At 45.6% G+C, this 13,831-nt stretch overlaps 2 protein-coding genes across 2 annotated transcripts in view; one reads left to right on the top strand and one right to left on the bottom strand.

Annotated features, from left to right (window-relative positions):
* HAUS8 (HAUS augmin like complex subunit 8) overlaps positions 1-6,325 on the bottom strand; it is a 105,032-nt gene extending 98,707 nt beyond the window's left edge. Inside the window, exon 1 of the mRNA XM_040417460.1 lies at positions 6,150-6,325. Coding sequence (XP_040273394.1) covers positions 6,150-6,163 — 14 coding nt within the window. The 5' untranslated portion in view covers positions 6,164-6,325. The remainder of the gene's footprint in view (positions 1-6,149) is intronic.
* A 107-nt stretch (positions 6,326-6,432) lies between these two features.
* The window catches only part of MYO9B (myosin IXB), a 182,140-nt gene continuing 174,741 nt past the window's right edge, over positions 6,433-13,831 (top strand). Inside the window, 1 exon segment of the mRNA XM_040417459.1 lies at positions 6,433-6,712. The gene's annotated coding sequence lies outside the window, so the exon portion shown is untranslated.

Here is a 13,831-nt window from a genome sequence, read left to right on the forward strand (position 1 = left end):
CACCGACCGCAGGAGGGCAGGGGGAACACCGGTAGGTGCCAGGTAAAGAATTACCATCTTCATCTCCCCGCAGGGAGACTCTCTGCCCCTGTCCTCTGTAGGGACAGGAAACACTGGTTGTTGGTGGTGGGAGGGGGGGATTTAAAACCCTCTCTCTGTTCCTGCCCCTACCAGAGGTCAGGGGTCAATCTCCCTTGTGGGCCGTTGTGGTGATGAGTTGGAATATAACGCTCCCTATTTTTTTTATTTTTATTAACTCCGTATAAAACTAGGCTTTACAAGCCCTATGATACCGCATTCAGGCTGAAAAAAATGAGATCTTCATGCTGTGAGGAGTCACTTTAATATATCCTGCTTATATAGTTCTCATATGGTATAATTTGAATCCAGATAAAACGTGTAAAATATAAATTGAATATGCATCCCTTACAAGAAATTGATTTTACATATACCCATTAGGGCTGCGCATCTTCACTCGTCTCACGATTCGATGCGATTACGATTATCAAGTCCACGATTCGATTCGGCGATGCATCAAGATTATTACCCAAGTCCCCTTGTTTTTCAATTTTACATCAAAAAATTAATTTCAATCAGAAATTGCACAAAAATATTATTTGTATCTGCTATTTAAACAAATCATTACCAAGTTCCCTGCATATCATATAGCAAAGTCTGAATGAACAAAACAGTGCAGCAGACAAACAGTATTTATTTAAAACAGTACTGTCAGTGTCTCTGTAGCATTAACTGTTGTGCTGGCCTGGCTGGTGCAGTTAGTTTATAAGTTTTTACAATAGTTTTACCATATAATATATATTATATAATATTAAACAGTACCTACAAAAAAAGGAGCACTTCAGTTTCCTGACTGTAAAAACATCACAGTGAGTCAGTGAACCGTTAACACAGTCCAGTGACTGTGTGATAGGTTCACTCACTGTGATGTTTGCCAGTCAGGAACTGTCTGTCACACAGTGTGTTCAAGTGTCTGTGTTGCAGAACTTCCTGGTTCACCGTGATTGTTTTGGCAGCAGGAGCAGCACCACCACTAGCACCACCACCAGCACCAGATGGGTAGTACGTCTAGATCAGTGCTATAAGCTCTCAGAGTTGTCACTTTACAGAAAACGTTACCTGCACTGAGCACTCAGCAAGCACTCTACCACGATACATCAACTGAAGCCAAGCCATGCCACCATTAGAGGAAGCTGGAAAATCCTTGACAGAATACATTTTCAACTGAATCTGAAAACCTTGGACAAATCTTATGGGATCACAAACACAACACCACAGAATACCAGAAAAAAAATAAACACACATCCTCCTCACTGAATCATAATGGTAAAAGGGCAGGCAACAGGACGGGCAATGTGGCACAGCCACCATAGTCAGACATGATGTCAGAAGGTCGGTGTGTGTTTTTTTGGTTTGTGTGAATGTGTATTTGTGTGATCCAATAAAGATTTACTCCAGGTTTTAAGTTTCAATTTATTCTTTCAATGATTTGCCTTCCTCTGGTGGCTTGGCGGGCGTCAGTTGTCTTTAATCAAATAAATACACTTTTAGAATATTTGGCTGAGGTTTTAAGTTGAGCCCCCCTAAAAATTGACATTCAAAAGATAGACAGTACATCAAGTTAGAAAATTCAATGGAATGGACACATTTTTGAAGATTGTGTCCGACACAATCTTAAAAAATAATACCATTTCTCCCCAGTGCTAGAAATTGAAAAGCTTGTCGTCACACAGTGACTTAACAGAAAATTTTACCTGCACTCTACCACGCATTAGTCGCATACACCAACTGAAGCCAAGCCAACGCCACCATTAGAGGAAGCTGGAAAATCCTTGACCGAAAAAATTGGCAACTGAATCTGAAAACCTTGGACAAATCTTTATGGGATCACAAACAGTCACCACAGAATACCAAAAAAAAAAAAGAAAACACACACATGACACTGGATAATGATTGTAAAAGGCAGGCCACAGCAGGTCAGACAGACAAGCGGGCAATGTGGCACAGCCACAGACAACATGAGGTCAGGTAGGTGTGTTTTTTTTTTTTGGTTCGTGTGATCCAATAAAGATTTACACAGGGGGAGGGGGGTGTCACTGTCGTCACGTCAGCGGAGGCGGGAAAGAAGGCGCCCAAAAACTTTTTTTTCCGACTCGGCTCTGCACGGCGGACGCGACGCTGACGTCATCACATGCATCGATTATTTAAAGCAACCGCATCGATGCAGAATCGCCGGGGGTCGAATCGCGATGCATCGCTGCATCGATTATATTCGACAGCCCTAATACCCATACTGTGTGTGGGAAATATCTCTGTAAATGACAACTTTTAAAAAAAAATTATACAAAGTTGTCAATTTACAGAGATATTTCTCTCACCCAGCATGGGTATATGTAAAAATACACCCCAAAACACATTGCCCTACTTTTTCTGAGTACGGCGATACCACATGTGACACTTTTTTGCAGCCTAGGTGCGTAAAGGGGCCGAAAGTCCAACGAGTACTCTTTAGGCTTTACAGGGTTGCCACAATTTAGCCCCGCCCAAAATGCCAGAACAGTAAAAACACACCCACAAATGACCCCATTTCGGAAAGTAGACACCCCAAGGTATTCACAGAGGGGCATAGTGAGTCCGTGAGAGATTTTTTATTTTTTTTTGCCAGAAGTTAGCAGAAATTGAAACTTTATTATTTATTTATTTTTCTCAGAAAGTGTCATTTTCCTCTAACTTGTGAAAAAAATTAAATCATACATGAACTCACCATGCCCCTCCGCGAATACTTTGGGGTGTCTTCTTTCTAAAATGGGTCATTTGTGGGGTGTTTGTACTGTCTGGGCATTCTAGCACCTCAAGAAACATGACAGGTGCTCAGAAAGTCAGAGCTGCTTCAAAATGCGGAAATTCACATTTTTGTAACCATAGTTTGTAAACGCTATAACTTTTGCGCAAACCAATAAATATACACTTATTGCATTTTTTTATCAAAGACATGTAGAACAATAAATTTAGAGAAAAATTTATATAGAAATGTAGTTTTATTTAAAAAATTTTACAACTAAAAGTCAAAAATTTTCTTTTTTTGCAAAAAATTCGGTCAATTCGATTAATAACAAAAAAAGTAAAAATGTCAGCAGCAATGAAATACCACCAAATGAAAGCTCTATTGGTGAGAAAAAAGGAGGTAAAATTCATTTGGGTGGTAAGTTGCATGACCGAGCAATAAACGGTGAAAGTAGTGTAGGTCAGAAGTGTAAAAAGTGGCCTGGTCATTAAAGGGCTTCTGTCACCCCACTAAACTCATTTTTTATTTTTGTGTACTTATAATTCCTATCCTGCCATATTGCCATACATTATGTAATTAATTATTTTCGTTCAGTAGATTTAGCAAAAAACTTACTTTTATGATATGCTAATGCAGGGCTCGACAAATCCCAGGCGCCAGGTCGCCATGGCGACCAGGAATTTAGTCCTGGCGCTTGGGTATTTGTCAGCCCGTTTTCAAAGGTGCCCCGGGCGATGGGTGAGGAGCTGCCGTTCTGTCCGGAGGCAGCACCGTTTGAAACAGCTCATCCAGTCAGTGAGGCACAGCACACAGAGAGCGAGACGCTGGCAGCAGGGAGGGGAGGGGCTCGGGAGGAGTGTATCTGATCCTAGAGTGGAAGCTGCTTCTGCCAGCCCCTCCCTCCCCGACCACCAACCAATCAGAGCTGAGGCAAGGCAAGCACTAGCAGCTCGGAGTCCGAGTCACTGACACAAGTACAGGGAGTCTAAGTAAGAAAGAATCGAATGAGTCACAGGTTAAAAGAATCTAAAGATCCGATTAGTTAGTGACTCATTCGATTCTTGAGTTAAAAGAACAGTTTTACACTGAGTCTGTGCTGATGCTTTTGCAGCAGTGATAAGACAGTGACAGGAACACAGTTTAGATTACAGTGTGAATTAACCCTTTAGGATCAAATTGGCTTCTCAAGGAGATCTATATGTTAAAGGCATCCCTTCTCCTGTCTCATTCAGTAGCTATAGAACTAAGGCTACTTTCACACTTGCGGCAGGACGGATCCGGCAGGCGGTTCACCCTGTCAGATCCGTCCTTCCGCTGTTTCGCCGGACCGCAGCTCTGACCCCATTGACTATAATGGGGGCAGAGCTCTGGCGCAGCACGGCAGTGCATGGTGAAAGTACTGCATGTCCAACTTTTTAGTCCGGCAGCCTCTCACCGCGAACTGCCATGCTGCGCCGGAGCTCCACCCCCGTCCCCATTATAGTCAATAGGGTCCGGGGACAGAGCGGCGGTATATGTAACATGGTATAAGCATTATTGGGGGGGGGGGGCTCTATGGAGAAGTGGGGGGGAAGCACTATGGGGGCACCTACTGGGGGCTTTATGACACGGCTCCGCCTGGCTCCTAACTTTTTTAGCTGGCTCCTAGATTCCAAGGAAATTTGTCAAGCCCTGTGCTAATGACCTTTCTACCAGCAAGTAGGCGTCTACTTGCTGGTAGCAGCCGCAGAAAACCACCCCCTCCTCCTGTTGATTGACAGGGCCAGCCGCGATCTCCTCCTCCAGACAGCCCTGTCAGCATTTCAAAAATCGCGCGCCTGTGTTGATTCGGCGCAGGCGCTCTGAGATAAGGAGCTCGCCTCCTCAGCACTCCCTCAGTGCGCCTGCGCCGATGACATCTTCTTTTTCGGTGACGTCATCGCGCAGCGCACTGAGGGAGTGCTGAGGAGACGAGCCTCCTTATCTCAGAGAGCCTGTGCCGAATCAACACAGGCGCACGATTTTTGAAATGCGGACAGGGCCGGTCGGAGGAGGAGATCGCGGCTGGCCCTGTCAATCAACAGGAGGAGGGGTGTTTTTTTGCGGCTGCTACCAGCAAGTAGACGCCCTACTTGCTGGTAGACAGGTAATTAGCATATTATAAAAGTACGTTTTTTGACATATCTACAGAACAAAAATTATCAATAACATAATGTATAGATATATCGCAGTATAGGGATTATAAGTACGCAAAAAAAAAAAAAATATGAGTTTAGTGGGGTGACAGAAGCCCTTTAAAGAGGACCTTTCACTAGATTAAAAAATCTAAACTAACTATACAGACATGGAAAGCGGCGCCCAGGGATCTCCCTGCACTTACTGTTATACCTGGGCGCCGCTCCGTTCGCCTGGTATAGGCTCCGATATCTTCATAGTTAGGCTCCACCCAGGGGAACCTGACGGCGTCTCTTTCTCCCAGGCTGTAGCGCTGGCCAATCACAGCGCTCAGCTCATAGCCTGAGAGAAAAAAAAAAAACTCTCAGGCTATGAGCTGAGTGCAGCGATTGGCCAGGGCTACAGCCTGGGAGAAGGAGACGCCGGCAGGCTCCACCCAGTTGAGCCGAACATGTGAAGATACCGGAGCCTATACCGGCCAACGGAGCGGCGCCCAGGGATAATAGTAAGTGCAGGGAGATCCCTGCGCGCCGCTCTACATGTCTGTATACTTAGTTTAGATTTTTTATTCTAGTGAAAGGTCCTCTTTAAGCTAGGGGAGCTGAGGTGGTTAAAGCCTTATAAGTATGGCAAAATGGCCTGATAGGAGTAATGGTGTACACGCTAGGCTGTAAGAAGTGTACATGGCTCTAGGATGAATTTTACTTCTTTCCTGATACTCGGACATAATACTCCCCATCTATAATTCAAGATCTGTTTCTCAGTGTAAAGACAAAATCTGAGCCAGAGCAGAGTGCCACAGACATGAGAAACACATTGCTGCTTCTGCCCTCAACATGCTGATGTCTAGCCCTGTCAATCAGGAGGAGGTGGGGTGTGCAGAGCACTGGGGCCTTACCAAGCTGTGCTCCAGTAGTATATAGATAAAAAAGTAGATATCTCTGCAGCTGTTTAACATACAGACAAAATAAAAGTATTGTAATCAGCATGATCAACCCTCCCAGCCACCGGTATGCGAGGTTTAATAGGGGTGATCATGCTGTCAGGGGCACTTTAACATTACAGTTGGTTGTTCTAATTCAAAAACAGAAGATGCAAGTGGAAAGGTTTCCCATAAGATCTAATGAGTGGTAGCTGTGACCTACTTCCTGTCACAGAAATTAAAAACAAGAAATGCCAAGTTCATTCTCACCCAGGTTCTGCCATTTCCTCCAGCCTCCCGCCAATATTACTCAAACTGAGCTAACCGCGCATGCTCGGTTTTACCACTGAGATGGACTAATTCAGCGACTCTCTATAGCTTTACTCTAACACTCGGAGGACCGTCGGTCCTGGAAGGTGCTCTCTATGGTAAGAGCGGCGTTTCCGTGCGCGCTCTCTATGGTGGTGGAGGAGTCGCGGCTTGGGACTTCTGTGTGAGGAGGGCTTGGAGTAAAGTTACAGCCGTGACGTCACGGGGAGGAAGTAAGACAAGGAGGGAGAAGGGGGAGCTGAGAGTGAGCGGAGCTTCCTTCTTGCTCTGTGCAGAAAGAACAGTTGTGAGAAGAAAAAGTCTATTGGAAGGGAGGCGCTGACTGAACTAGGGCGAGAAGTTGCGGAGAAGCAGGAATGTAGGGAGCGGGGAGAGTTTAGCTAAAAAGGGACTCCCCGGCCAACAAGCTCAATGGGAGGCAGTGCAAGTCTGCGGGCTCTGGTGTTAACCCCCGAAGGTCCGGGAATGGCCCCTGAGGCACAGAACTCCTGCAGGAGTGTGAGGTAAGTCCTGTCAGGGTGTGTGGTGGTCTTGAGGTGGGAGCCGTTTGGCTGGACTACATCTGGTTGGTATGAGTAATAGCCAGCATCTTCCTGACCAGTGGATGAGCTCAGAGACTGAGGATGGGCCAGATGGATTGTGAGCTAGGGACGGGCTTGTACTGAAGCTTCCTGTGTGGATGGCATGAGGTAATAGAGGATCAGCCACCGCTCTGATGATGGGCTACAGGGAACTGTCCGGCCATGACTAGCCTGTATTGATGGGGTGATGTCTGCTTTGTATGGACAACCACAGCCCCTTTCCACCGATGGCCCCGTGCCGGGCAACCCCAACTTCACATTCCAATGGGTATGTAGGCAGCTGGAGATTCGCCTTAAGGGCTCATGCACATGGCCGTAGCCTGTTTTGCAGTCTACAAATTGCGTATACGCAAAACACGAATACCGGCCGTGTGCATTCTGCATTTTACGGAACATCTGCGATATAATAGAACAGTCCTATCCTTGTCTGTAATGCGGACAAGAATAGGACACGTTCTGTATTTTTGCAGATGCCACAGAACGGACTTACGGTTTCAGACAGCACACAGTCCCATTGAAGTGAATGGGTCCGCACCCCGACCTGAAAAAATGCGGATCGGATGCGCACCAAAAATACGTTGGTGCAAGAGCCCTAAAGGTGTGTCCAGTATAGACAAAACCAATTTCACACCTAATGCCGTCGGTACAACTCATTACAGTTGAGGTCAAGCAGGAACACACAGCATTATAAGGCTGTGGGTTCACGTCATAGGATCAGCATAGGATTTTTTGCGGGGTCCGTTCCCTGACCCCGCCAAAAAAATAAAACATGTCCTATTCTTGTCCGTTTTTGCGGACAAGAATAGACATTTCTATAATGGGCCAAAAAACACGCATGTTCGTGTGCATGAGCTCTTAGCCATCTCTTGTTTTGGAAAGTGTGTGTGGTTATCTATGGTAATGAGTTTCACTTCAGATTTATCACTAGCACTATTTAAAAAGTCGCAAAAAAATGCTCCAAACATTTGGCGGGGTAGAAAACTGGAGTAGCATTTCCTGACAAAGGTGTTAGGCCCCTTGCAGACGAGCGTTCCTCCCGCAGCGAGTCCACATTGCAGCACCCGGCCTGACCTCCCAGCACTGACGGGATTCACATAGCATTATATTGATTTATGATGCTATGTAACCCTTACAGTTCTGGAATGTCTTGGATAACACTGGCTGCATTAGGTCAGTGTTATCCAATACATTCCAGAACTGTAAGGGTTACATGGCATCCTAAATCAATATAATGCTATTTGACCCCGGCAGCGCTGGGAGGTCAGTCCGGGAGCTGCGGGAGGAACGGTAGTCTGCAAGGGGCCTTAGGGTTAAAGGTGTGCCAAATTTATCAAACCATGTGGGACACTTCTAGTTTATTAGAAGGCAGATGCCTCTTAATAAATGAAGCGCCTCTTTGGCACTCTGTGCGCCAGAAACGCAAATCTTCCGCAGCCCCTCCGATTTATCGTCCCTTTCGAAAAGCGGCAAGAAGCTCAAAAAGTCACAAATTTATAGTGCAAACGTTCAGCGCGCCTTAATTTGTCACATGGCAACAATTACACTACAGCAGTCGTGGCCAAATGTTTTGAGATTGACACAAATTTTGGCTTTCATAAAGTTTGCTGCTTCAGTGCTTTTTAGATGTTTTTGTCCATCTCTTTGTTATAAGCATTTTATAATTTTGATTGACAAAGCAAGTTTATGTAAAGACTCAATATTTAGAGTGCTGACCCTTCTTTTTGAAGAATTCTACATTTCATCCTGGCATTCTGGACACCAGCTTCTGCACCAGATCCTGACTGATGGCCATTCTTGCCTAATCTGTGCTTGGAGTTTATCGCAGTTTCTGTGTTTTTTGTTTGCAGTGCTCCAGATGGCGACCAAAATGGTCGCAAATGCGCTGTAAAATTTGCAGTTGGCGACACTACTTTTTAGCCTTGTCCCCATTTGCGACAGGGCATGGGAGGCAATAATTCCTTGCCCCGCCGCAGCACGGGAGAAGGGAGAAGGAAGCAGTCTCTCCCTCCCCCGTGCCGCTGCCACCAATGAAAAGACAGAGGGGAAGGGCTGTGGCCACTGCACCACTAATGATGTTAATTCATCCATTATTTCAAATACAGGAGGCAGGCACATCGCTGGCACCCAACCTCTATGACAGGTAGCTGCAATCCGTGGCATTTAACCCCTCCAGTGCGGCACCTGAAGGGTTAACTGTCGCAGATCGCATCTACCTGTCATAGAGGTCGGGTGTCGGCTATGGGATTTTGCAGTCAGCACCCGCCTCCTGTATTTGAATTAATCGGCGAGTTAACTTCATTGGGGGCGCAGTGCGCCCCTTCCCCCAGTATTAAAGTCATTGGTGGCAGTGGCCACAGGATTCCCTCCCCTCCTCCTCAGTGGCAGTTCCCATCGGAGCCCCTGGGGCTCTGATCGGTTACCATAGCAGCCTGGACGCTACTGAAGCCTTCCATGGTAAGCTCCCTGTAGCCGTGTGCACAAAGCCCAGGGCAGCAGAGAGAGTGTAAAGTTCTATTCACCCTAATAGAGATCTATCAGGGTGAGAAGGACAAGGGTTGTAGCCCCTAAGGGGGCTAATAGTTATTAAATAAAAAGTCTTAAAAACACAAACGCCAAAATATTAAGTATAAATTGCCCCCTTTCCCAATTTTACTTATAAAATATATAAACAATAAATAAAAATGACATTTCGCCACGCCCAAAAAGTCCAAACTATTAAAATATTAAATACGGTGAAATTCGTAAAAGAAATAAAAATAACAGTGTCCCCCCCCCCCCCCCCCCCCCTTTCTCCAAATTTTGGTATCGTAATACCCCTAAGTAGTGCTGGCTCATTACTGTGACCTGCGTCTCATCTTCTCCAAGTCTTTTTTTTATTTTTTTATTATATATATTTTCAATTTGGCGACTTAAAATGTAATTTGGCTCCTAAATTTTTCAGTTTAGGAGCTAATGGCTCCTGTTTTTTTTTATTTTTTAGTCTGGAGCACTGGTTTGTCCACCTGCTTTTTCAGGATTCACCACAGGTTCTCAAATGGCATGGAGATCTGGGGGAGTTTCCTGGCCATGGACCCAAAATATCAATGTTTAGTTCACTAAGCCACTTAATTATCACTTTTGCCTTGTGACATGGTGCTCCACAGTGCTGAAAAAAAGCATTCTTCTTGACCAAATCGCTCCTGGATCATTGGGAGAAGTTGCTCCAGGAGGATGCTTTGATACCATTCTTTATTCATGGGAGTGTTCTTGGGCCAAATCCACTCCCTTGGATGGGAAGCAATGCCTTTTTCTTCTTCAGACAATCATTTTTCCAGATGTCCCAAACAGCTTGAAAGGGGCTTTATCAGAGAAAATAATTTTACCCCATTCCTCTGCAGTCAAGTCCATTCCATGTACTACCTGTAGACTCTCAGTCTATTCTTGATGTTTTTCCCTTACGCCCATGACCACCTCCATCCAGGACAGGAAACAGGTACTTTCATGGAGAGCTCTTAAGGAGGGGCTCTGCCCCTATGCCACCAGTTCCTGTCCTATGGATAGGACGTCTATGTGGAGAGCTAGGATTAGGCTGCAGGAGCCCCTGAGGTGCAACATTTAAAGGGGTTACCTGGTGCGGCATAAGACTCCACGAGGAGCCGCCTGCTAAGTCTGGGGCCAATCCTTCTGGGTCCTGGATGTGTTCTGTCGGGTCGGTGTTCCTGGGCAGTCCCAGAATTACCGGGATGTGATGCTGGCACGCTGGATCCTCCTGGCGGGGTTTAGGAGTTCTGGGCCCATTTCTCTGCCTTCCTCCCGGCCTGGAGCAGGGGGCAGGCTTAGCGTTTTCTCAGCATGCTCTACGTGAGAACCGAAAGTTGCCTCCCGCATGTGGCTACAGTGAAGGAGAGTTCTGGAAGTAAGGGGAGGGCCGAATGGGAACGCTGGCAGGGACCCGAGCCAGGGTTTTTAAACCCTTCAGCGTGCGGTCAGAAGGATCTCAGCCAGCCTGCAAGCATCTGTGGGTCCACTTATGGAAAACTCTCTATCCCTGTCTGGTACCATGGAGGAAGAGGGTAGTCAGCGCGCTGATATCCAGGAGGGTCATGGCGCCAGACTGGTATTCCTGGTGGGTAAGGGGGTCAATACCCACCTTTTTATTTCTTCAGTGTCTAATAGGGGCTTATTCTCCTATTTTAGAATATCAAAGAAGGCCCCAGGAAAGCTACCATTAAATGTAAAGGAAGAGTGTGCTGTATGCTCGCCCCTTCCTAATCTAAGTTATGTCAGCATTGTGTTAACAAGGTGGTAGAGGAGGAATCCCCATCACTACTTCAGAGATATTTTCAAATCTGAAGTTTACGATTCAATGAAAATGCTTAAAAAGTTCCTCCCTTCATCGGCTGCGGGCAAGCAGGGTCACTCTAATATAATATCTGATTTTGAGTCTTCAGACGAGAATGAGCAAGGAGAAATCCTAGAAGATTCAAGCTCTTCCTCAAATGAAGAAACCACGGGTAGACCTTTATTTTTTCCCTGAGGATATGGATTCTCTGCTCAAGGCTATTAGAGCCACTATGAAAGTGGATGAATCTAATGAACAAAAACCCATTCAAGATATAATGTTTGGTGTCCTGCAGTACAAAAGTGTCTTTCCGTTTAAATGAAAATATAAAATATTTAATTCAGAAAGAGTGGAAGAAGCCTGACAAGAAGTTTTTTATCCCTAGAAATGTTAAAAGAAAATATCCTTTTGATGAGGGCGAGTCCTCCTGCTGGCATAGGCCTCCTAAATTGGACGCCCCAATCGCCAAGATTTCTAAAAAGGGCTGCTTTGCCTTTTACGGACCTCTGTGACTTGAAAGATCCGATGGATAGACGGGCAGAAGTATACCTTAAAGAAATATGGGAGACCTCTACGCAGCCACTTAAACCAATTATTGCCACTACCTCTACTGCCAGGTCTTTAAAATTATGACTACAAGAGTTAGAATCCCATATCCAGAATAAAACCTCAAGAGACTAGTTGTTATGAATGGGTCGGTATTCAGTGCGGGTGCAATGCGTTCACCTCACGCATCGCATCCGCGCGGAAAACTCGCCCGTGTGAAAGAGGCCTTAGGCAGAATGACCTCCACGATACGTGCTTTCAGTTGGGCCCTGTTTCTCTTCAATGGCAGATTCTAAAAGAGTGTCGGGGATCATTGTCCCCGTTGGATGCCCCACTTCCTCTCACCCCTCAGGTGATACAGTCCTTAACCTGGTGGCTGGAACCTTTAAATCTGACTCGGAGCCTCCCTTGGGATCTACAGGAGCAAATAACCATCACCACGGATGCCAGTCTGACCGGGTGGGGGGGCCTATTGTCAGTGGGGGGTTCGACAGGGGGTGTGGAGTTCAACAGAGTGTCAGGATTCCCAGAATATGAGCGAGTTGAGAGCGATTCTGTTGGCCTTAAGAGAATTCCTACCCAAAATGAGAGGAAAGCGAGTAAAAATCTTCTTGGACAGCACCACGGTGGTATCCTACCTAAACGGGCAAGGAGGGACAAGGTCAGACAATCTTATGTCCTTAGCCGCAGACATTTTTTTTCTCTAATCATTCCTTATGTTCCTTTCATCAAGGCAGTACTCTTAAAGGGAACAGAAAACAAGGTGGCAGATTATCTAAGCAGAAACCATTTGGATCAGGGAGAATGGTGTTTAAACTAAGAAGTCTTCAGTCCAGATAGTTCAGTTGTGGGGCCAACCTCAAGTAGACCTTTTTGCAACCAGACAGAACAAAAAATGCAACCCATATTTTACGTCTGGGATAGACGCCTTCTCCCTTCCATGGCTGGATCAGCTTCTGTATGCCTTTCCTCCTCTAAGATTTCTTCCAAGGGTATTACAGAAGCTGAGGCAGGAACAGACGAGGCTTATTCTAATCGCCCCTTTCTGGCCAAGGAGAATGTGGTTCACTTGGTTGAGGAAGCTATATCTTGCAGATCCCTGGATTCTTCCGGACAGGCAGGATCTGTTTTAGGGTCCTGTCTTCCATCCAGAAGTGAGAAACTTTAATCTAACAGCCTGGTATTTGAAGGGGAAATCCTAGAGCGTAGGGGTCTATCTAAGGAAGTTATATCTACCCTTTCATCATGTAGGAAAGAAGTAACCTCTACTATTTACCTCAGAGTATGGATGAACTTCTTAATTTTTTCTAAAGTCCTGGTAGATCCCTTGAGTTCTCCTATGTCCAAAATGTTGGATTTTTTACAAAAGGGTCTTGATAAGAACCTAAGGCTGGGTTCACACCTGAGTGTTTTTATCGGGCGTATTTTGGGGCGTTTTTTGTATTTTGGAAACGCGCGTTTGTGTGATTAACCACAGAGGCATCCAGTGAAAAACTGCCACAATACGCGCGATAATACGCCCAAAGAAACTCCTGTACTTCTTGGGGCGTAGGGCGTTTTACAGCGATTACAAACGCCCATAGGGAAACATTGGTTTTTCTTCTAGAACTCTATACAGATGGATAGTGGGGGCTATCGCTTTAGCATATCCCCCCCCCCCTTTGGTATTTGGTGCTTAGTCAACCAGATCCATATCTACTTCTTAGGCAGAGAGGGATAATGCATCTCTAGAACACATTTGTAGGGCTGCTACCTGAAAGTCTCCAGTTACTTTTTTTTTTTTTTTTTTTGTCACTACAGGTTAGATTTAGACTCTAAGGACCGTTTATCTTTCGGCAGAAAGGTCTTGCAGGCAGTAGTCCCCCCCCTAAGCTAATTACTATTCTAGTCTTCTCTCAAGGGTGCTGTTATGGGCGTAAGGGAAATTCAGGATTACGCTTACCTGTAATAGTTTTTACATGAGCCTATGACAGCAGCCAGGATTTATTCCCACCCTATGTTTTCAGCTTGTATATAATGCATATAAAAATAAAAAAATTAATAAAATTATATCGATTTATTTTCTTTTTGATTTTGGGAGAGAAGTGCCTTCTTTGGTGCCCTTCTTGACAGCAGATATCAGTGGGCCCTCTCCCCTATCATTGGTGGCAGCGGCAGTTCCGATCGGAGTCCCA

This window comes from Bufo bufo, chromosome 2 (genome assembly GCF_905171765.1).
Source record: "Bufo bufo chromosome 2, aBufBuf1.1, whole genome shotgun sequence".
NCBI lineage: Eukaryota > Metazoa > Chordata > Amphibia > Anura > Bufonidae > Bufo > Bufo bufo.